Consider the following 22,757-nt stretch of genomic DNA (forward strand, 5'->3'; position numbering starts at 1 on the left):
GATGGCGCCACAGAGACCCCCCCTGTGGATGGCGCCACAGAGACCCCCCCTGTGGATGGCGCCACAGAGACCCCCCCTGTGGATGGCGCCACAGAGACCCCCCCTGTGGATGGCGCCACAGAGACCCCCCCTGTGGATGGCGCCACAGAGACCCCCCCTGTGGATGGCGCCACAGAGACCCCCCCTGTGGATGGCGCCACAGAGACCCCCCCTGTGGATGGCGCCACAGAGACCCCCCCTGTGGATGGCGCCACAGAGACCCCCCCTGTGGATGGCGCCACAGAGACCCCCCCTGTGGATGGCGCCACAGAGACCCCCCCTGTGGATGGCGCCACAGAGACCCCCCCTGTGGATGGCGCCACAGAGACCCCCCCTGTGGATGGCGCCACAGAGACCCCCCCTGTGGATGGCGCCACAGAGACCCCCCCTGTGGATGGCGCCACAGAGACCCCCCCTGTGGATGGCGCCACAGAGACCCCCCCTGTGGATGGCGCCACAGAGACCCCCCCTGTGGATGGCGCCACAGAGACCCCCCCCTGTGGATGGCGCCACAGAGACCCCCCCTGTGGATGGCGCCACAGAGACCCCCCCCCTGTGGATGGCGCCACAGAGACCCCCCCCTGTGGATGGCGCCACAGAGACCCCCCCCTGTGGATGGCGCCACAGAGACCCCCCCCCCTGTGGATGGCGCCACAGAGACCCCCCCCCTGTGGATGGCGCCACAGAGACCCCCCCCCCTGTGGATGGCGCCACAGAGACCCCCCCCCTGTGGATGGCGCCACAGAGACCCCCCCCTGTGGATGGCGCCACAGAGACCCCCCCTGTGGATGGCGCCACAGAGACCCCCCCCTGTGGATGGCGCCACAGAGACCCCCCCCTGTGGATGGCGCCACAGAGACCCCCCCCCCTGTGGATGGCGCCACAGAGACCCCCCCCCCTGTGGATGGCGCCACATAGACCCCCCCCCTGTGGATGGCGCCACAGAGACCCCCCCCCTGTGGATGGCGCCACAGAGACCCCCCCCTGTGGATGGCGCCACAGAGACCCCCCCCCCCTGTGGATGGCGCCACAGAGACCCCCCCCCCCTGTGGATGGCGCCACAGAGACCCCCCCCCCTGTGGATGGCGCCACAGAGACCCCCCCCCCCGTGGATGGCGCCACAGAGACCCCCCCCCCCGTGGATGGCGCCACAGAGACCCCCCCCCCCTGTGGATGGCGCCACAGAGACCCCCCCTGTGGATGGCGCCACAGAGACCCCCCCTGTGGATGGCGCCACAGAGACCCCCCCTGTGGATGGCGCCACAGAGACCCCCCCTGTGGATGGCGCCACAGAGACCCCCCCTGTGGATGGCGCCACAGAGACCCCCCCTGTGGATGGCGCCACAGAGACCCCCCCTGTGGATGGCGCCACAGAGACCCCCCCTGTGGATGGCGCCACAGAGACCCCCCCTGTGGATGGCGCCACAGAGACCCCCCCTGTGGATGGCGCCACAGAGACCCCCCCCTGTGGATGGCGCCACAGAGACCCCCCCCTGTGGATGGCGCCACAGAGACCCCCCCCTGTGGATGGCGCCACAGAGACCCCCCCCTGTGGATGGCGCCACAGAGACCCCCCCCTGTGGATGGCGCCACAGAGACCCCCCCCTGTGGATGGCGCCACAGAGACCCCCCCCTGTGGATGGCGCCACAGAGACCCCCCCCTGTGGATGGCGCCACAGAGACCCCCCCCTGTGGATGGCGCCACAGAGACCCCCCCCTGTGGATGGCGCCACAGAGACCCCCCCCTGTGGATGGCGCCACAGAGACCCCCCCCCTGTGGATGGCGCCACAGAGACCCCCCCCTGTGGATGGCGCCACAGAGACCCCCCCCTGTGGATGGCGCCACAGAGACCCCCCCCTGTGGATGGCGCCACAGAGACCCCCCCCTGTGGATGGCGCCACAGAGACCCCCCCCTGTGGATGGCGCCACAGAGACCCCCCCCTGTGGATGGCGCCACAGAGACCCCCCCCCTGTGGATGGCGCCACAGAGACCCCCCCCTGTGGATGGCGCCACAGAGACCCCCCCCTGTGGATGGCGCCACAGAGACCCCCCCCTGTGGATGGCGCCACAGAGACCCCCCCCTGTGGATGGCGCCACAGAGACCCCCCCCTGTGGATGGCGCCACAGAGACCCCCCCCTGTGGATGGCGCCACACACAACCCCCCCTGCGGATGGCGCCACACACAACCCCCCCTGCGGATGGCGCCACACACAACCCCCCCTGCGGATGGCGCCACACACAACCCCCCCTGCGGATGGCGCCACACACAACCCCCCCTGCGGATGGCGCCACACACAACCCCCCCTGCGGATGGCGCCACACACAACCCCCCCTGCGGATGGCGCCACACACAACCCCCCCCTGCGGATGGCGCCACACACAACCCCCCCTGCGGATGGCGCCACACACAACCCCCCCTGCGGATGGCGCCACACACAACCCCCCCTGCGGATGGCGCCACACACAACCCCCCCTGCGGATGGCGCCACACACAACCCCCCCTGCGGATGGCGCCACACACAACCCCCCCCTGCGGATGGCGCCACACACAACCCCCCCTGCGGATGGCGCCACACACAACCCCCCCTGCGGATGGCGCCACACACAACCCCCCCCTGCGGATGGCGCCACACACAACCCCCCCTGCGGATGGCGCCACACACAACCCCCCCTGCGGATGGCGCCACACACAACCCCCCCTGCGGATGGCGCCACACACAACCCCCCCTGTGGATGGCGCCACAGAGACCCCCCCCTGTGGATGGCGCCACAGAGACCCCCCCCCTGTGGATGGCGCCACAGAGACCCCCCCCCTGTGGATGGCGCCACAGAGACCCCCCCCCTGTGGATGGCGCCACAGAGACCCCCCCCCTGTGGATGGCGCCACAGAGACCCCCCCCTGTGGATGGCGCCACAGAGACCCCCCCCCTGTGGATGGCGCCACAGAGACCCCCCCCTGTGGATGGCGCCACAGAGACCCCCCCTGTGGATGGCGCCACAGAGACCCCCCCCCCCCCCTGCGGATGGCGCCACACACAACCCCCCCTGCGGATGGCGCCACACACAACCCCCCCTGCGGATGGCGCCACACACAACCCCCCCTGCGGATGGCGCCACACACAACCCCCCCTGCGGATGGCGCCACACACAACCCCCCCGCCCCTCTGTGGATGGCGCCACACAGAACCCCCCCCCTGCGGATGGCGCCACAGAGACCGCCCCCGTGGATGGCACCACACACAACCCCCCCCCCCTGCGGATGGCGCCACACACAACCCCCCCGCCCCCTGCGGATGGCGCCACACACAACCCCCCCTGCGGATGGTGCCACAGAAACCCCCCCCCCCCTTGCGGATGGCGCCGCAGAGACCCCCCCTTGCGGATGGCGCCGCAGAGACCCCCCCCCTGCGGATGGCGCCACAGAGACCCCCCCCCCCTGCGGATGGCGCCACACACAACCCCCCCGCCCCCCTGCGGATGGCGCCACACACAACCCCCCCTGCGGATGGCGCCACACACAACCCCCCCTGCGGATGGCGCCACACACAACCCCCCCGCCCCTCTGCGGATGGCGCCACACACAACCCCCCCACCCTCTGCGAATGGCGCCACACACAACCCCCCTGCGGCTGGTGCCACAGAGACCCCCCCCCCTGCGGATGGCGCCACAGAGACCCCCCCCTGCGGATGGCGCCACACACAACCCCCCGCCCCCCCTGCGGATGGCGCCACACACAACCCCCCCGCCCCCCTGCGGATGGCGCCACACACAACTCCCCCGCCCCCCTGCGGATGACGCCACACACAACCCCCCCTCTGTGGATGGCGCCACACACAATCCCCCCCCCCCTCTGTGGATGGCGCCACACACAACCCCCCCCCTCTCTGGATGGCGCCACACACAACCCCCACGCTGTGGCTGGCGCCACACACAACCCCCCCCTCTGGATGGCGCCACACAGAGAACCCCCCCCCTCTGTGAATGGCGCCACACACAACCCCCCCCTTTGGATGGCACTACACACAAACCCCCCCCCCTTTGGATGGCGCCTCACACAACCCCCCCCCCCCCTCTGTGGATGGCACCACACACAACCCCCCCTCTGTGGATGGCACCACACACAACCCCCCTCTGGATGGCGCCACACACAACCCCCCTCTGGATGGCGCCACACACAACTCCCCCTATGGATGGTGCCACACATGTCCCCCTCTAGCAGCGGAATCCCTGGTCAGAGTGCTCTGGCTAGGCATTCCACTCCTAGAAGGGGTGTTGTGTGGTCCTGCAAAATTTAAGCCCTTACACCTCTAAATTAATGGAAAAATAAAAAAGTTATGGCTCTCCGAATATGGCGACACTAAACATTTTTAGCAAATAGTTTTATTTTTTTTAAAGTGATAAAACACAACATATAAATTTGGTATCGCTGTAATCGTATCGACCTGTAGAATAAGGTGAATATGTCGTTTTTACCGTCTGATGGACGCCGTAAAAACAAAACCCCCAAAAATTATGTAATCGCTGTTTTTGCCCCATTTCACCCCACAAATAATTATTTTTTCACACTCCTAGTACATTATGCGGTAAAATAAAAAGACCTCATATGGCTATGTCTACGAAGAAATAGAAAAGTTATGACTTTTGGAAGGCGGGGAGGAAAAACTAAAATGAAAATTGGCCTGGTCTTTAAGGGTTAAAACCCTAATTGTGTTCAATGTTTCTTTTTGGGGGATTTTTAAGCTTCGTTTGCCTCAGTTCAATTTCGTTCAGTTAACCCCTTAAAGAGGCTCTGTCACCAGATTTTGCAACCCCTATCTGCTATTGCAGCAGATAGGCGCTGCAATGTAGATTACAGTAACGTTTTTATTTTTAAAAAACTAGCATTTTTGGCCAAGTTATGGCCATTTTTGTATTTATGCAAATGAGGCTTGCAAAAGTACAACTGGGCGTGTTGAAAAGTAAAAGTACAACTGGGCGTGTATTATGTGCGTACATTGGGGCGTGTTTACTACTTTTACTAGCTGGGCTTTCTGACGAGATGTATCATCCACTTCTCTTCAGAACGCCCAGCTTCTGGCAGTGCAGATCTGTGACGTCACTCACAGGTCCTGCATCGTGTTGGCCACATCGGCACCAGAGGCTACAGTTGATTCTGCAGCAGCATCAGCGTTTGCAGGTAAGTAGCTACATCGATTTACCTGCAAACGCCGATGCTGCTGCAGAATCATCTGTAGCCTCTGGTGCCGGCTCGTCTGACACGATGCAGGACCTGGGGAAGTGACGTCACAGCGTGATCTCTGGAGAACACGCTGTGTCTGCACTGCCAGAAGCTGGGCGTTCTGAAGAGAAGTGGATGATACTTCTCGTCAGAAAGCCCAGCTAGTAAAAGTGGTAAACACGCCCCAATGTACGCACATAATACACGCCCAGTTGTACTTTTGCAAGCCTCATTTGCATAAATACAAAAATGGTCATAACTTGGCCAAAAATGCTCGTTTTTTAAAAATAAAAACGTTACTGTAATCTACATTGCAGCGCCTATCTGCTGCAATAGCAGATAGAGGTTGCAAAATCTGGTGACAGAGCCTCTTTAAGGACGCAGCCTTGTTTTGGCCATAAGGCTCAGAGCCCATTTTTGGAATATGAAATATTTCATTTTATGTGGTAATAACTTCGGAATGCTTAAACCTATCCAAGTGAATCTGAGATTTTCTCGTGAGACATTGGGCATTATGTTAGCGGTAAAATTTGGTCGATATATTCAGTGTTTAGTTGTGAAAAATTGTAACATTTTGAAAAAATTTTACTTTTCTGAATTTTAAATGCATCTGCTTGTAAAACAGATGGTTATACCACCCAAAGCAGTTACTAGTTCACATTTCCCATACGTCTACTTTAGATTGGCATCGTTTTTTTTAACATTCTTTTATTTTTCTTGGATGTTACAAGGCTTAGAACCTAAACAGCAATTTCTCATATTTTTAAGAAGATTTTAAAAGCCTTTTTTTAAGGTACCTGTTCAGTTCTGAAGTGGCTTTGAGGGGCCTATGTATTAGAAACCCTCATAAAACACCCCATTTTAAAAACTAGACCCCCTCATTCAAGACCCCCTATTCAAAACAGCATTTAAAAAGTTTTTTTTAAAACCCTTTAGGCATTCCACAGGAATTAAAGCAAAGTGGAGGTGAAATTTGCAAATTTCATTTTTCTTGCTGAATTAAAATTTTATAAAAAAAAAAATTTCTGTAACACAAAAACTTTTACCAGAGAAACACTACTAAATATGTATTGTCCAGGTTTTGCAGTTTTTAGAAATGTCCCACATGTGGCTCTAGTGTGCTCGCGGACTAAAGCACAAGCCCCAGAAGCAAAGAAGCCCCTAGTGCATTTTGGGGCTTCCCTTTTTTTTTTTTTTTTTTTTATTCAAATATATTTTAGGCAGGATGCCAGTTTTGGAGAGGTACCAAAACAGTAGGAAATCCAGCAAAAGTGACCCCATTTTGGAAACTACTCCCCTCAAGGAATTAATTTATGGTTGTTGTTACCATCTTGACCACACCGTTTTTTCACAGCACGTATTTGAATTGGACTGTGAAATTTAAAAAATGTCATTTTTTTCCAATAAGGGCTCATGCACACGACCGTAGCCATGTGCACGGCCGTGATTTTCGGGTCGGCCGGCTGCGGACTGTCAGCACCGAGCCGCCCGCAAATCGCGGGACATGCACATGGCCGCAGCCATTATTTTCAATGAGCCCGGACCGCAGAACACGGCCGTTATAAGACAGGTCCGTTCTTTCTGCGGTGCGGGCTCCCGGGTAAAAACTACGGTCGTGTGCATGGCCCCATAGAAATGAATGGGGCCGCAATTCTTACGTGGATTTTCGGGGGAATTGCGGCCGCAAAAACATGTTCGTGTGAATGGGGCCTAAGATGTCATTTTTTATCAAAATTTCTTATTTTCACAGGGAACAAAATACCCCATTTTGTTGCCCAATTTCTCCTGAGTGCAGCAATACCCCATTTGTGGTGATAAATTGCCGTTTGGGCCCATGGGAGGCCTCAGAAGGGAAGGAGCGTATTGTGTTCTTTGGAGTCCAGATTTTGCTTGGATTGGTTTTCGGTTGCCATGTTGCATTTGCGGAGCCCCAGAGGTATCAAAGCAATGGAAACTCCCAAGAAGCGACCCCATTTTAAAATCTTCTCCCTTTAAGGCATTCATCTAGAGGTGTAGTGAGCATTTTGACCCCACAGGTATTGTCTAAAAGGTAATGCGCAGCAGATGGTGCAGTGTGAGATTTGCAATTTCCTATATATGTATGCCATTTCAGTGTCCAATATATTGTGCCCAGCATGCACCACCGCAGATATACACCCTATAAATTGTAATGTGGTTTCTCCTGGGTATGGCAATACCCTACATGTGTTATCAGCTGCCTGGGCACACAGCAGGGCTCAGAAGGGAAAGATGAGGGGGATAAGCTGTGCGGAGTGCATCAGGGTAAGTAAAACTGGGGTAGATTAAAAATCAAGTGATGTATGATCAATTTTAAAACCCTCTCATACAGAGCCCTGGTTTTTCGGGACACGTGTCACATTGATATATTGTGTCCTTCCTTATCCCCCTCTTATAGCAGACTTTGTACATCTTTTGACTTTTTCCCTTCTTGCCGGTTTGGGGAACTTCTCCTGGAAAGTGTTGCCCTGGTAGAATGCGCGTGGCCTCGCTTCCAGACGTACTTAGTGCCCCCCCTTGCTTGATCCCTAAAGATTAGGTTCTTGATAACCATCCCCTGAAATTCCAGGAAAGTTCCCGTCTGGCCTGCTCATTGACGTAGCACGTACACATTGTACAATGCCATCTGTATGATGTGCACGGCCGGCTTCTTATACCACACCGCATGGTGCTGTAGAGCTTCAGGACTTGATCTGACAAGTCCACCTGATAGGGTTTCTTTCCCTGTTATTTCACACCGAATAACCACCTCTGTAAATTGGAAATGCACCAGACAGAGAGTTGTTGGTAAAGATCCTCCCTCAGTGAAGTAGCAAGTACAACTGAACTTTATTAAACAAAGAATTACAAGTTTCCTCCCTAGAGATGTGGGACGTGCTTAAGCCCCATTGGCTCTATTCAGTTGTGAGTTCATCTGTACACTCCTCTTGCATTCCAGGGGCGGTGTCTTTCATAGGCGTGTTCCTTATGCAGGCTCCATCTTGTTGCATACATTCAAGTTCTTTGTGAAATATACTGATATTTTGTTTATGTAATGTTTTTGCAAGCAATATACAGGCTAATGATCCCTGACAGTCCCCCCTAAAAATATTATTACTCTATCCCTGAGTCTCGCCTAGCAACTACTGACCACTCAAACCAGGCGGGTAGGGGTTTTGGATTTCTTCACCAGCTTGAGACTAGCTATTCCTTATGAGTAACCCCCCTTTGTACCTGGACTTCCAAGGTTTCTGAATGGTCCTAACTTTCCCTATTCTCCTCAGGATACAGGATGGTTGTCTTTAAAGGGACTGTCGGTGTCTCCTCGTCTATTTGTGTAAACATAGTGGGCACCGTTGAGGTGGGCCTTAGTTGGTCGGCTAACCCTTGTAGAGGATCTCGGGTATAATTTACAAACCGCTGCTGGTTGTAATATATATAATTAATCCAGTCTACATTTTTATTAACGGTAATAATTGGGATAAGAGACTCAAATTCAAACTGGTATGTAGCTACATGTATATTAGAAGAATTATACCAAAAGGTGGTCACCCCATCAGCCTGGGTGACTGCTACATGTCCCCCCTCAGCACTCTGTGCAATAACACGAAAAAGGATAAGGATGTATATGGTGATAGTCATTCTTTGGAAGAGACCCTCTTGCAGTGCGAGGCGTGGATCCATGTCGGCCTTCCTTCCAGCTTGACTGCAGTGGGCGAGATCAGGAGGACCTGGTATGGACCCCTCGAATCTGGCTTCTAAGGCCCTCGCATTCTCTACTGTTAAACCTACCAATATTGGCAATAATCCAAACTTTTCCTCCACGGTACTTGTATTGATCATAATTGCCGCACTGTCACTTACTGTCCTAATGGGACTTTTACCCCTGCAGATATAACAGGCTATGGGCAGCATCTTCCCCAAACCTGAAGACCCCCGGGTAACATAACCTCCGGGCTGTCATTGCTGCCATGTACTTCTTACATATGAGTGACAACAACCAGTGACCTTCACCTAACACCTCCACATAAAACTCCTCAGATTGTAATTTGCAGCACCGTGGCATATTTACACACGTTATAATTATAAACCTCAGACAATATAAACAATAGGGCCTCAATAATATAATGCTATCACCAATCTCATGCGATCATCCTCAGGTTTTGGGTCCCATCAGTTCATTGCAAGTCCTGTACATCATCGTCATCTTCTTCTTCTGCTCTTCACTGACTGTCGCTCTTAGGGTAACCCACACAATTGTGGAGTCAGGCTGTACAGTGGTGTCCAGTGGGGGATTTATTATTACCCTCCTCCTGGTCACTTATTAAAACACTTGATACTGCTGACGGATTCACTCAGGTCTTTGGTCTTTACTTTGCTGATGTCATCAGGACTTGGTTTGGTCCTTCTCATCTTTCAGACACCGTCTCTTTTAGTATACGTCACCGGGCTGTACATAGCAGCTCATGCTATGAGCCTGGGGTGAGATCCCACGTAGACTGAGTAGTGGAGTTTTATTGTGACTACCACAAACCCTCCGCATCTGTCCTCTTCCTCTGGCAAGTTACTTGTCTGCACGGCTGCTTAGAATTGTGACACTGCCGTCAGTTCATGACAAACGCGTTGTATTGGTTCAGATTGCGCCTGCCTCATCTCAGTGATGGAGTTCATCATATTAAAAGTCTTCTAGTTTATGTTTACTGGCACTTGCTGGTGACCCAACCCTTGTCAAATGTTAAAATAAATGCTAATCTGGTGATAACATCCGCATACACTATAAAAGTTGTTCTAAGTACATACAATAATAATGACAGGCCCTTAAACTACATCAGATAAACAACTTTATGTAAGAAGAACTTCTCTGTTCCACTGGACAGGGCACCTAGAAATGTGTAGTTACTGGGAACATTGTATTTGCACTTGGTGTTACACTTTTCAGCAGGATTTATACCTTATTCTCAGCTGATTACCTGTAACATCTTTTACTCACAGAAATATTCACAGATACCGTACGTTTTATCTGGCAAGTGTCTAAAACCAAATTTTACTTACTCTAATTTGTATTGCATGGGAAGGCCTCTCAAGGTCTGTTCTCTTTGTGGGAGGCGGGTATGATAAGGTTCGCACCGGTCTGCCAGGACTGTTCTGTAGGCAAATCAAACAGCTCTAACAGAATTTACCAGCAACAGCTGTAAAGCCTGGGACATACCAATTAGATCTTACCACATCGATCCTTGCAGTCTTGGGGCATATGTGAGGTCACACACCCTTCCCATGTACCTATTGTAGTCCAGGATGCAGTCTGGTGTGGGGGTCTCTGTACTGGTACCTCGTACAGGTACATGGGTACTGGTGTGGCCATGTATTGTTGTCAATACAAGGACATCTCTCTTGTACTTGACGCACAATATTTTGCTGCTAGAATGTGCCCTGCTCTCACCCCTTCTGAGTGTTTGCCCAAGCAGAGTCTTAGGGAGGCCTCCCAGATTTTTTTCTAGCAGTGCCGCAATGCGGCAGTGCTTCTGGAAGCGAGGCACTTGAATAGTGGGACGCTGATATAAAAATTATCCAGATAGAGGTGGTAGCCCTGGTCCAGCAGTGGGTGCACCAAATCCCACACAATTTTTGCATTAACTCCCCGTGAGGGGGGGCATTCTGGGGGCTGAATACAGGTGTGCCTCCCTTCATATATCCTAAATTTGTACGTATACCCTGATGCACTCTCACACAGTTTATACATCTTCACGCCATACCGTGCCCTCTTACTCAGCAGATACTGGCGGAATTGAAGCCTCCCTTTAAAATGTACCAAGGACTCATCAATAGAAATACAATTCTCGGTGGTGTATGCTTGGGAAAACCGGGCACTGAAATGGTCTAATAGGGGTCTCCGTTTATACATAGGGTCAAAACTGGGGTCATCTTGGGGTGGGCACGGCTCATTATCAGCATAATGTAAGAAGCGATGTATTGCCTCATTTGGTTTTTTTTATGTTCCAGTTCAGTGCTGAAGTTGCTTTGAGGGGCCTATATATTAGACACCCTTATCAAACACCCCATTTTAGAAACTAGACCCCTAAAAGTATTCACAACAACATTTAGAAAGTTTATTAACCCTTTAGGTGTTTCACAGGAATTCAGAGCAAAGTAGAGGTGAAATTGAAATTATTTTATTTTTTTTGTCAGAAAATCCTTTTTATTCCCTTTTTTTCTGTAAAACAGAAACACAACTCAATACTTATTGCCCAGATTCTATAGTTTTGCGAAATATCCACTACCTAGGTAGTGTAATGTATTCTAGCAGCGATCAGAGCTGCAGGTAAAAAAATAAAGTGTAAAAAGTAAAAGAAAAGTTAATAAACAAAAAATAAATTGTAAAAAGTAAATAAAAAATAAAAAAAAGTTAATAAAAATGTTTTACTAAAGTGTAAAAATAAAAGTTTTTTTTTTCCTATAAGAAGTCTCTTATTATAGGGAAAAAATGAAACCGTTAAACAGTACACATATTTGGTAACACCGCGTTCGTAACGACCCAATCTATAAAACTATGTTATTTTTACCGCACGGTGAACGCCGCAAAAAAACTAAAAACAATGTCAGAATCACTATTTTTTGGTCACCACCCCACCCAAAATATAGAATAAAAAGTGATCAAAAAGTCGCATGTACCCGAAAATAGTACCAATAAAAACTACAACCCGTCCCACAAAAAACAAGCCCTTATACAGCTTTTTTGACTGAAAAATAAAAGAGTTACGGCTCTCAGAATATGGTGACACAGAAAATACATTATTTTATAAAGAAGTGATTTTATTGTGCAAACGCTGCAAAACATAAAAAAAACTATATACATCTGGTATCGCCGTAATCGTACCGACCCGCAGAATAAAGTAAAATTGTCATTTATAGCGCATTTTGAACGCCGTAAGAAATAAAGAATTTAAACCGCCAAAATCACTGTTTTTGGCCACCAAAGCTCTAAATAAAATGTAATAAAAAGTGATCAAAAATTTGCATCTACCAAAAAATGGTACCAATAAAAACTACAGCTCGTCCTGCCAAAAATAAGACCTCACACCGCTCAATTCATGGAAAAATAAAAAAGTTATGGCGTTTGGAAGGCGGGGAGTGAAAAACTAAAATGGAAATGCAAAAAAGGATCAGTCCTGCAAAGGTTAATTAATTTCTATTAAAAAAATAAATCATTGCCGCATGTGGGGTATTGTCGTACTCGGGAGAGATTGCGATACAAATTTAGGGTGACTTTTTCTCCTTTATCCCTTGTGAAAATGAAAAAATTCAACATTTTAGTGTACAATAATGTTTATATTCATTTTCACAGCCTAATTCTACTAAATTCTGCAAAAGACCTGTGTGGTATAAATGCTCACTATACCCTAGAAAAATTCCTTGAGGGGTCTAGTTTCCAAAATAGGGTCACTTTTGGGGTGTTTCCACTATTTTGTTCCCTCCAGGGGGTTGCAATCGTGACATGGCACTAAAAATCAATCCAGCAAAATCTGTGCTCCAAAATCCAAATGGCGCTCCCTCCCTTCTGAGCGCTGCCGTTGGTCCAAACAGCAGTTTATTACCACATATGGGATATTGCCGTAATCGGGAGAAGATGCTTTACAAATGTTGGGGTGAATTTTCTTCTTTATTCCTTGTAAATATTAAAAATGTCTGTTGTTTCAGAAAAAAAGTAGATTTTTATTTTCACAGACTAACTCCAATAAATATAGCAAAATACCTGTGGGGTCAAAGTGCTAACTATACCCCTAGATAAATTCCTTGAGGGGTCTAGTTTCCAAAATGGGGTCACTTTTGGCGAGTGTCCACTGTTTTGGCACCACAAGACCTGTTCAAACTCGACATGGTGCCTAAAATATAATCTAAAAATAAGCAGGCCCCAAAATCCACTAGGTGCTCCTTTGCTTCTGAGGCCGGTATTTCGGTCCATTACCGCACTAGGGCCACATGTGGGATATTCCTAAAAACTGCAGGACCTGGGCAATAAATATTGAGTTGTATTTCTCTGGTAAAACCTTCTGTGTTATACAATTTTCTTTATTCAAATGAATTTCGGCAAAAAAAAGAGAAATTTGTAAATTTCCCCTCTACTTTGCTTTATTTTCTGTGAAACGCCTAAAGGGTTAACATACTTTCTGAATGCTCTTTTGAATACTTTGAGTGGTGCAGTTTTTAAAATGGGGTGTTTTATTGGGGTATTAAAATATATAAGGCCCTCAAAACCAGTTCAGAACTGAACTGGCCCCTGTAAAAATAGCCTTTTGAAATTTTCTTGAAAATGTGAGAAATTGCTGCTAAAGTTCTAAGCCTTGTAACGTCCTAGAAAAATAAACGGACGTTCAAAAAACGATGCAAATATAAAGTAGACATATGGGAAATGGTAACTAGTGACTATTTTGTGTGGTATTGCTATTGGTTTTACAAGCAGATACATTTAAATTTAGAAAAATGCAAATTTTCTCTAAATTTTGGTGTTTTTCACAAATAAATATTGAATTTATCGACCAAATTTTTCCACTATCATAAAGTACAATATGTCACGAGAAAACAATCTCAGAATCGCTTGGATAGGTAAAAGCATTCCGGAATTATTACCACATAAAGTGACTCATGTCAGATTTGAAAAAATCGGCTGTGCCACAAGGCCAAAACAGGCTGTGTCCTAAAGGGGTTAAAGAGTGGGCTTGGCTTCTTGTCAGGTTTCATGTAAGGATTGGAGAAGAGGAGACGTTTACAATCATCTCACTAACTTCTGTTTCTTTCAGGAACTACGGGAGCGTGTGCTAAGGGGCAAATATCGTATTCCTTTCTACATGTCTACAGACTGTGAAAATTTGCTTAAAAAATTCCTCATACTAAATCCAAGCAAGAGAGGCACTCTGGAGGTGAGTGCAGCCTAGAATGTGATTGCACGTTACTAGAGACTGAGATGCTGTGCCAGGAGCAGATGAGCCATTGTGATGTGTAAACAATGAAAGGGACGTGGCGCTTCATTCTTCTAATTTACTCATAAGGCCTTTGGAAATTGTGCTTTTCAGATGATGAATGCTAAAAATCGCAAGTGTTATCTCTTCAGTCACCACCATACTAGGTCCATATTGTGTATTGTAGCAAAGCTTGTCGCTTTATTATCATTTCTTGGTAATAAAGAACTACTATTGGAGACATAACATGATCATTAACAAAGGACTATTTTAGTATCGCAACCAAATCTCTTACCTCTAGAAGGAAAGAAAATTGCTTGCCTGAAAAGAAGTATCAGCAACGTGGGTGTGATTTAACAAATGTCATCCACACGCTGCGAAAAAATTCCGTGCAGTAGTTCACCTGCGGTGCATCATTTTATTGCCGTAGCATGTCCATTATTGCTGCGGAAAGTCGACTGAATTTTTGCATTTTTCTGATGCACTGTTTAATTTGCTGTTGAAACGCTGCAGAATTTCTTACAGGGGGTGGAAACGACATCACAGGAAGAAGAAATATCACCATCACACAGCCCTTGAAAAAATGCAGCGAAAATCCGCACTATTTTCCGCAGTAAAAAAATGCATGAAATCGTGCAGATTTTCTACAGTAGATTGTTTCCTAGTTGATGCGGAAGTGCTGCGGAAATTTTCTGCAGCAAATCCGTTCTGTGTGGACAATCCCTTACTTGTCATGGCCTTTTTAGTAATTGTCTTCACCCTGTCAAGTGTAACTTGCATTGAGAGCAGGAAAGATTTTTATAAAATTAGAGGTAACACCTAGCAATGTGTAAACCCTGCAATGTTTAGTTTGAGAGCAAATGTGCAAAACTTTTTTTTTTTTTTTTTTAAAGTCTTTATTTTTAAAACTTTTTGCTGTACAAACCTGTACAAATAAACAAGTTAGGGTGAGTTCACACTGAGTTTTTTGCAGGAGGAATTTCGTTTGGAATTTTGAGGCAGATTTTCCTCCGCCTGCATGCCGATTTTCGCAGCGTTTTTCTCCCGCGGCTATTGAGCACCGTGGGCATAAAACGCCGCAAAATACGCTTTCTCTGCCTCCCATTCCATGGGTGGTCAGAGGCATAAATGCCGGAAGATAGGGCATGTCCCTTCTTTTTCCCGCGAGCCGGGAAACTTAACTGGACATCGTCTGCTTAGATATAATTTTTTATACATCGGTATATATTTATTCACCAATTGCTTCCAGTGTATTAAACTCGGACCCTCTATATTCTTCCAAGCCATTATCACAAGCTTCCTAGCACAAAAAAAGAACAAATAAATGTGTAAAACTTTAAGGGTATGTTCACACACACTATTTACGGACGTAATTTGGGCGTTTTTGCCCCGAATTACGTCTGAAATAGCGGCTCCAAAGCGTCGGCAAACATCTGCCCATTCATTAGAATGGGTCTTACGATGTTCTGTGCAGACGGTCATTTTTTTTACGCCCTGCTGTCCAAAGGCGGGGCGTAAAAGTGACGCCCGCGTCAAAGAAGTGCCTGTCACTTCTTCAGATGTAAATGGAGCCGTTTTCCATTGACTCCATGGAAAAACAGCTCCATTTACGTCCGTAAGGAACGCAGCGAAATAGCACCGTAATTTCAGCCGTAATGGCATGTTGAGGAGCTGTTTTCTCCTGAAAACAGCACCGTAATTTCAGCCGTTACGGACGCTGCCGTGTGAACAATACCCTAACTGTGCAGCAAACGTTTTTTTTATTTTTCTCTATTCCCAGAGCTGTTGATACATAGTGTCTAATTGCTTTAACCAGTTAGTGACCGCCAATACGCATTTTCACGGCGGCCACTAATGGGCTTTATTCTGATGCATATGCCTTTTCACAGCGCTGCATCGGAATAAATAAACAGAGCAGGGAGCCGTTAAATCTCCCTGCTACCAGAGGTAGCTGGGGGCATCCCTGCTCGAACGGGTGAGATCGATATCAGTATCGATCTCGCCCGTTTAACCCCTCAGATGCGGCACTCAATAGCGAGCACCGCATCTGAGTTGTTTTGGAGAGAGGGAGGGAGCTCCGTCTCATCCCACCGACACCCGGTGATAAGATCGCCGAGTGTCTGTGTCTCCGATGGCAGCCAGGGGCCTAATAAAGGCTCCCAGGTCTTCTTGCAGTAAATGCCTGCTAGGTCAGGCCAGAGGCTTGGCCTAGCAGATGTCTGTCCGTTTTAAACGGACAGGCAGTAATACACTGCAATTGCAGTGTATTATAAAAGCGATCGGATGATCGCATGTTAAAGTCCCCTAGTAAAAAGTAAAAAAAAAGTTTAATAAAGTTAATAAAAAACATGTGAAAAAAATTGAAAAACCCACTTTTTCCCCTTACAAAATGCTTCACTATTTAAAAAAACAAAATAAAGCAAAAAAAGTTAAGTATATTTGGTATCGCCGCGTCAGTAACGACCCAGACTATAAAGCTATTACATTATTTAACATGCACGGTGAACGCCGTAAAAAATAAAATAAAAAAACTATGGAAAAATTGCTGTTTTTTGTGAATCCTGACTTTAAAAAAAATTTGAGAAATATTGATCAAAAAGTCGCATCTGCTCCAAAATGGTACCAATAAAAACTACAAGTCGACCCGCAAAAAAAAAAAATCCCTAATACAACTGCATCGGCGGAACAATAAAAAAGTTATGGCTCTTTAAATATGGAGACACAAAAACAAATAATTAAAAAAAAAAATAAATTTGTTTTTACTGTGTAAAAGCAGTAAAACATACAAAATCTATACAAATTTGGTATCGTTGCAATCGTAACAACCCCCTGAATAAAGTTGTAGTGTCCTGATAATGCATATACATCCCTACCAGCCTGGACGTGATGTTTATTCAGAATCCTGACACTTCTGATTCTTTTCTGTGGGATTCCAGCAAGGCAAGCGTAATCTCGTTTGAAATGACAGGTTACATCGTAATCTCGCGAGATTACGCTTGATTTGCTGGAATCTCACAGAAAAGGCTGTGATGTATATTCATTATTAGGACACTGCAGTAATGTTAGTGTTTGTGTATGTAGCTGCACATAACGTTTCCTATATAGTCCGCTTACTTTGTATTGTTCACAATGTGCAGACGCTCCAGTCCTTCACACACCACAGGAGCAACATACAACCCTCACAGATACTTAAATATATAAAAAATACTTTACTCATAACATAGATGTGACAAACCAATATACACTACATCAAGATACAATACATTACATAGACAACACAACCACACAAAGCTGCCTCTGTTCCTACCTTCCCTGGACACTTTGCACATGTGACTAGTAATGTGTATGTATAGGGTGGGCCATTTATATGGATACACCTAAATAAAATGGGAATGGTTGGTGATATTAACTTCCTGTTTGTGGCACATTAGTATATGGGAGGGGGGAAACTTTTCAAGCTGGGTGTTGACCATGGCGGCCATTTTGAAGTCGGCCATTTTGTATCCAACTTTAGTTTTTTCAATGGGAAGGGGGTCATGTGACACATCAAACTTATCGAGAATTTCACAAGAAAAACAATGGTGTGCTTGGTTTTAACGTTACTTTATTCTTTCATGAGTTATTTACAAGTTTCTGACCACTTATAAAATGTGTTCAAAGTGCTGCCCATTGTGTTGGATTGTCAATGCAACCCTCTTCTCCCACTCTTCACACACTGATAGCAACACCGCAGAAGAAATGCTAGCACAGGCTTCCAGTATCCGTAGTTTCAGTTGCTGCACATCTCGTATCTTCACAGCATAGACAATTGCCTTCAGATGACCCCAAAGATAAAAGTCTAAGGGGGTCAGATCGGGAGACCTAGGGGGCCATTCAACTGGCCCACGACGACCAATCCACTTTCCAGGAAACTGTTCATCTAGGAATGCTCGGACCTGACACCCATAATGTGGTGGTGCACCATCTTGCTGGAAAAACTCAGGGAACGTGCCAGCTTCAGTGCATAAAGAGGGAAACACATCATCATGTAGCAATTTCAGATATCTTGTGGCCTTGAGGTTTCCATTGATGAAGAATGGCCCCACTATCTTTGTACCCATTATACCACACCATACCATAAATTTTTGTGTTCCAAAAGTCTTGGAGGGATCTATCCAATGTGAGTTAGTGTCAGACCAATAGCGGTGGTTTTGTTTGTTAACTTCACCATTCACATAAAAGTTTGCCACATCACTGAACAAAATGTTCTGTGTAAACTGAGGGTCCTGTTCCAATTTTTGTTTTGCCCATTCTGCAAATTCAGTGTGCCGATCTGGGTCATCCTCGTTGAGATGCTGCAGCAGGTGGAGTTTGTAAAAGTGCCATTTGTGAGTAGCTAATATCCGCGGAAGGGATGTTCGACTGATGCCACTCTCCAGTGACATGCGGCGAGTGCTACGCTGTGGGCTCTTGCTGAATGAAGGTAGGACAGCCACTGATGTTTCTTCATTAGTGACCGTTTTCATGCGTCCACATTTGGGCAAATCCAACACTGAACCAGTTTCACGAAACTTGGCAAGCAGTTTGCAAACTGTAGCATGGGAGATGGGTGGTCTCGTAGGGTGTCTTGCATTGAAATCTGCTGCAATGACCCGGGTACTGCGTTCACCAGACATCAACACAATTTCTATCCGCTCCTCACGTGTTAACCTCTGCGACATGTCAATGGCTGTAAACAAAGAGAAGCTTGTAAATAACTCATGAAAGAATAAAGTAACGTTAAAACCAAGCACACCATTGTTTTTCTTGTGAAATTCTCGATAAGTTTGTTGTCACATGACCCTCTTCCCATTAAAAAAAACTAAAGTTGGATATAAAATGGCCGACTTCAAAATGGCCGCCATGGTCAACACCCAGCTTGAAAAGTTTCCCCACTCCCATATACTAATGTGCCACAAACAGGAAGTTAATATCACCAACCATTCCCATTTTATTTAGGTGTATCCATATAAATGGCCCACCCTGTATATATAATATAAATCCAGGTCCCAACCTTATACGGTCTCCTGGTACTACAACTACAACCAAAGCCACATACAGCGCCTGACCATTAGTACATGTACATATAGAGACTCATGCATAAACAGCATATATATATATCTACTCATCTATAATCCACATAAGATTCCTAGAATATCTCTATGTACATATATAAAGTCTGCTGTAATATAATTATACTTATATACATACACAGAAAGCACACATATAATATATCTTAGCTTCTTCCTGATGTTAAGTGCTGATCGTCCAGGGCTGGCAGGAAAGAGCCCGCACCAAGAGCTTCCCATGGCCTATATGTTCCTATCCCTGAGTTGAACCCACCCATTCCATTGACTCCGCCTAATGACCACCCATATGCCTTCCAATGTGCATCTGTACAGTATAGGTAAATCTAATCCCGGTATGCTCAGCTGTCTCTACATCCAGTTTACAATGGCTCCTTCCTGTACTGAGGTCCATTGTAATTCTAATAAGGCAGTAGATAAGAATCTATGACCAAATGGCTTCTGAGCATACTGCCACCTCAAAGGGTGAACACCACTGAATAATATCAGTATATACTATATCTATTTACCAGGTATATTTTATGTGATCATAAGACAGAGTGTCTGGATGGGAACAATATTCTCCTGTAACATTCCCCCTGTTGTCGGTATACCGACACAATATGTTGGAAGTCTGGTCTTTTGTGTGTGGGGTGCTTACATTTCATTGCAAAAACAATTAAAGGTGAGAGCTTCTGTCAACCACTGTGGAGGAGGTAGAAAAAAAACTTCTGTGTAATTGGCACACAGCAGGAAAAACACCTAGGAAAATAAAAATAAAAATCACTTCTTCTCCCTTGGATGTGAGAAAGAAGATTGTCCACAAGAACATGTATCTTAGAGGCAGTCCATATGTTCTTGCACGCACATAATACATAGTATAAGTTTATTCATTTTGCATCTCTGGCCAATCTGTTGGTTCATCTTCTTGGGCATCATCAGTTCTGGTTGTCACCACATGTTGGAGTCCATCAGAAATGGGTTGTTCGGGCAGATGTTAGATCACTTTTACCGTCCAAGGCATTCATTGTTTCTTTGTGCATTTCTGTAGCTGAAATTATATTAAAGGGAATGTGTTAGCAAAAAATGTATTTTTTTTTTAGTTAAACAATTAGTGTGTAGGTGATTAAACATTGTTGTAATTTTTTTTATTTTTTTCACGAGTCAGGAAATATTATAAATTAGATTCTAATTTATAATATTTCCCAGCACTGGTCACTAGATGGAGCAATTCCCAAAATTGCAGCATTGCATGTGGTAAAGCAACCACATTGCTTTATGCTGCAAAATTGGGAAAAAATCCCTCGCTCTAGTGAGCTCTCAGAATCCCCCCCTCCTTTATCCTGGCTAGTGCCGGGAGAAACTAGGGGATTGAACGGTCTAACCTCCTACACTGTGTGTCGCCATTTTTTGAGCTAACACACAGTGTAGAAGTTTAACATACAGTAGTAAACACACACAAACACGAACATACATAGAAATCACTTACCTGCTCCTGTCGCCGCCGGTCCGTCCGCTCCGTCTGCTCCAAGTGCACGAGTCCGGAAGCCGCGACCGGAAGTAGTAATCTTACTGTCCGGCCGCGACTTCCGGTCTACAGGATTATGGCGCCGGACGGCGCACAGTTCAACTTGGACTGTGTGGGAGCGGCGCATGCGCCGTTCCCACACAGACGGCGTACACCATAGTGGATGGAACGGGCCCCGTTCGCATTCACTATGGGACTGGGGCTGCCGTACTCCATGTCTGTATGTGTCGTTAATCGACACATACAGAAATGGAAAAAAAAATGGCAGCCCCATAGGGAAGAAAAAGTAAAAAAAATAAAAAAAAGTAACACACAAACGCACAAATAAATACAAAAGTTTTTTATAAAACACTAACATCAAACTGATATAATTTTTTTATTTTGGGCGACACTATTCCTTTAAGAGAACAGTATGCTCCTAGGAGGAGGTCTCCTCAATAGCTGCAGTTACTACCCAACACAAGGTTCAAGACATTTCATCTCTGCATGTTGTCCATGCTTTCCTTCACCTGTCATTGTTGTCTCAGTTATCTGTCATTTACATGATTAGAATCCATCAGGAGATTTGATGCTCCCCCTGTGGACTGTATCTATAACAGACTACAACACTTGGTACCCTCAGTAGTTACAGTATGAACAGAGGCTTGGGATCATGACTCCTCTGGAGTTCCCCCTTGGACCGGCTGCGGCAAAGGCCTGCGTCCGACCGGGCGGTCGTTGTTCCTTGAATGCGCCTCTGTGATTCACAGTGGGGCTATCCACTCCCTCACAGAATACCCAATAGCGAGAGCTATGCTCCACGGCCTATTGGCTGCGCCGCAGACTTTGTAGGCTTGCGCCCAAATCGCCCCACACGCCTCCATGGGTCCTAGTGGAAGCTATCCGCTACATTTCTTTGGACCGGTTACACAATCGGTCGGCAATTGTCGGCCTGACCAACCTCCTACGTACAGGGTTTACCTTAGTAAGAGACACAGGAGAATAAGCAATAGACCTTGGAAAACGCGTATCAAGACCCAACACCACCATCTTCAAGACCACAGCCTGTATCACATGCAGTTCTGCTGCTAGGTGTGTTCTGCATCATACTCTTGTCTTTTAGGTACATTATGCATCTGCCTTACCATTCTTCAATGATCTGAGGGTGTTATTAACATTTTAGCACTCCCAGCATGAACTGAACAGCCCAATTCTACAAGAACTTATAGTGCTTGGAGTTCTGTGCACTACAATAGTTTGAGAACCATCAACACCACTATTGCCATTAGATGCCAAGAGACAAACAAAATAATAAAAATACTTTGCATTTTAACAAGTCAAAGATTGGTATTCATGAGCATACCTTTCACAAAAAACACCAAATGTGTGTGTAAAGTAAGGGTTTTCATGCTATGTTTGCCAGTATAACAAAATTGTACTACAATGAATGTGCATAAACTAGTTAGGCCAGTAGTTCCTTCTTTAAAGGGAATGTAACGCTAGAAAAAAATTTATATATTTTTTTTGTTAAACAATTAGTGTATAGGTGATTAAACATTGTTCTAATTTTTTTCACGAGTCAGGAAATATTATAAATTAGATTCTAATTTATAATATTTCCCAGTGCTGGTCACTAGATGGAGCAATTCCCAAAATTGCAGCATTGCATGTGGTAAAGCAACCACATTGCTTTATGCTGCAAAATTTGAGAAAACTCACTCGCTCTAGTGAGCTCTCAGAATCCCCCCCTCCTTTATCCTGGCTAGTGCCGGGAGAAACTAGGGGATTGAACGGTCAAACCTCCTACACTGTGGGTCGCCATTTTTTGAGCTAACACACAGTGTAGTAGGTTTACATACACTAGTAAACACACAGTAAAACACTTACATACACAGAAATAACTTACCTGCTCCAGTCGCCGCCGGTCCGTCTGCTACCGCCGCTCCAAGTGCAC

General features: G+C 46.8%; 1 protein-coding gene across 10 annotated transcripts in view; it reads left to right on the forward strand.

The window, feature by feature from the left end:
• Positions 1 to 22,757, forward strand: part of MARK2 (microtubule affinity regulating kinase 2) — a 382,575-nt gene that overhangs the window by 223,489 nt on the left and 136,329 nt on the right. For all 10 annotated transcript variants that reach the window (XM_075837219.1, XM_075837216.1, XM_075837215.1 and 7 more), the window contains one exon: positions 14,054 to 14,173. In XM_075837219.1, coding sequence (XP_075693334.1) covers positions 14,054 to 14,173 — 120 coding nt within the window. The remainder of the gene's footprint in view (positions 1 to 14,053; positions 14,174 to 22,757) is intronic.

This window comes from Rhinoderma darwinii, chromosome 9 (genome assembly GCF_050947455.1).
Source record: "Rhinoderma darwinii isolate aRhiDar2 chromosome 9, aRhiDar2.hap1, whole genome shotgun sequence".
Lineage (NCBI taxonomy): Eukaryota > Metazoa > Chordata > Amphibia > Anura > Rhinodermatidae > Rhinoderma > Rhinoderma darwinii.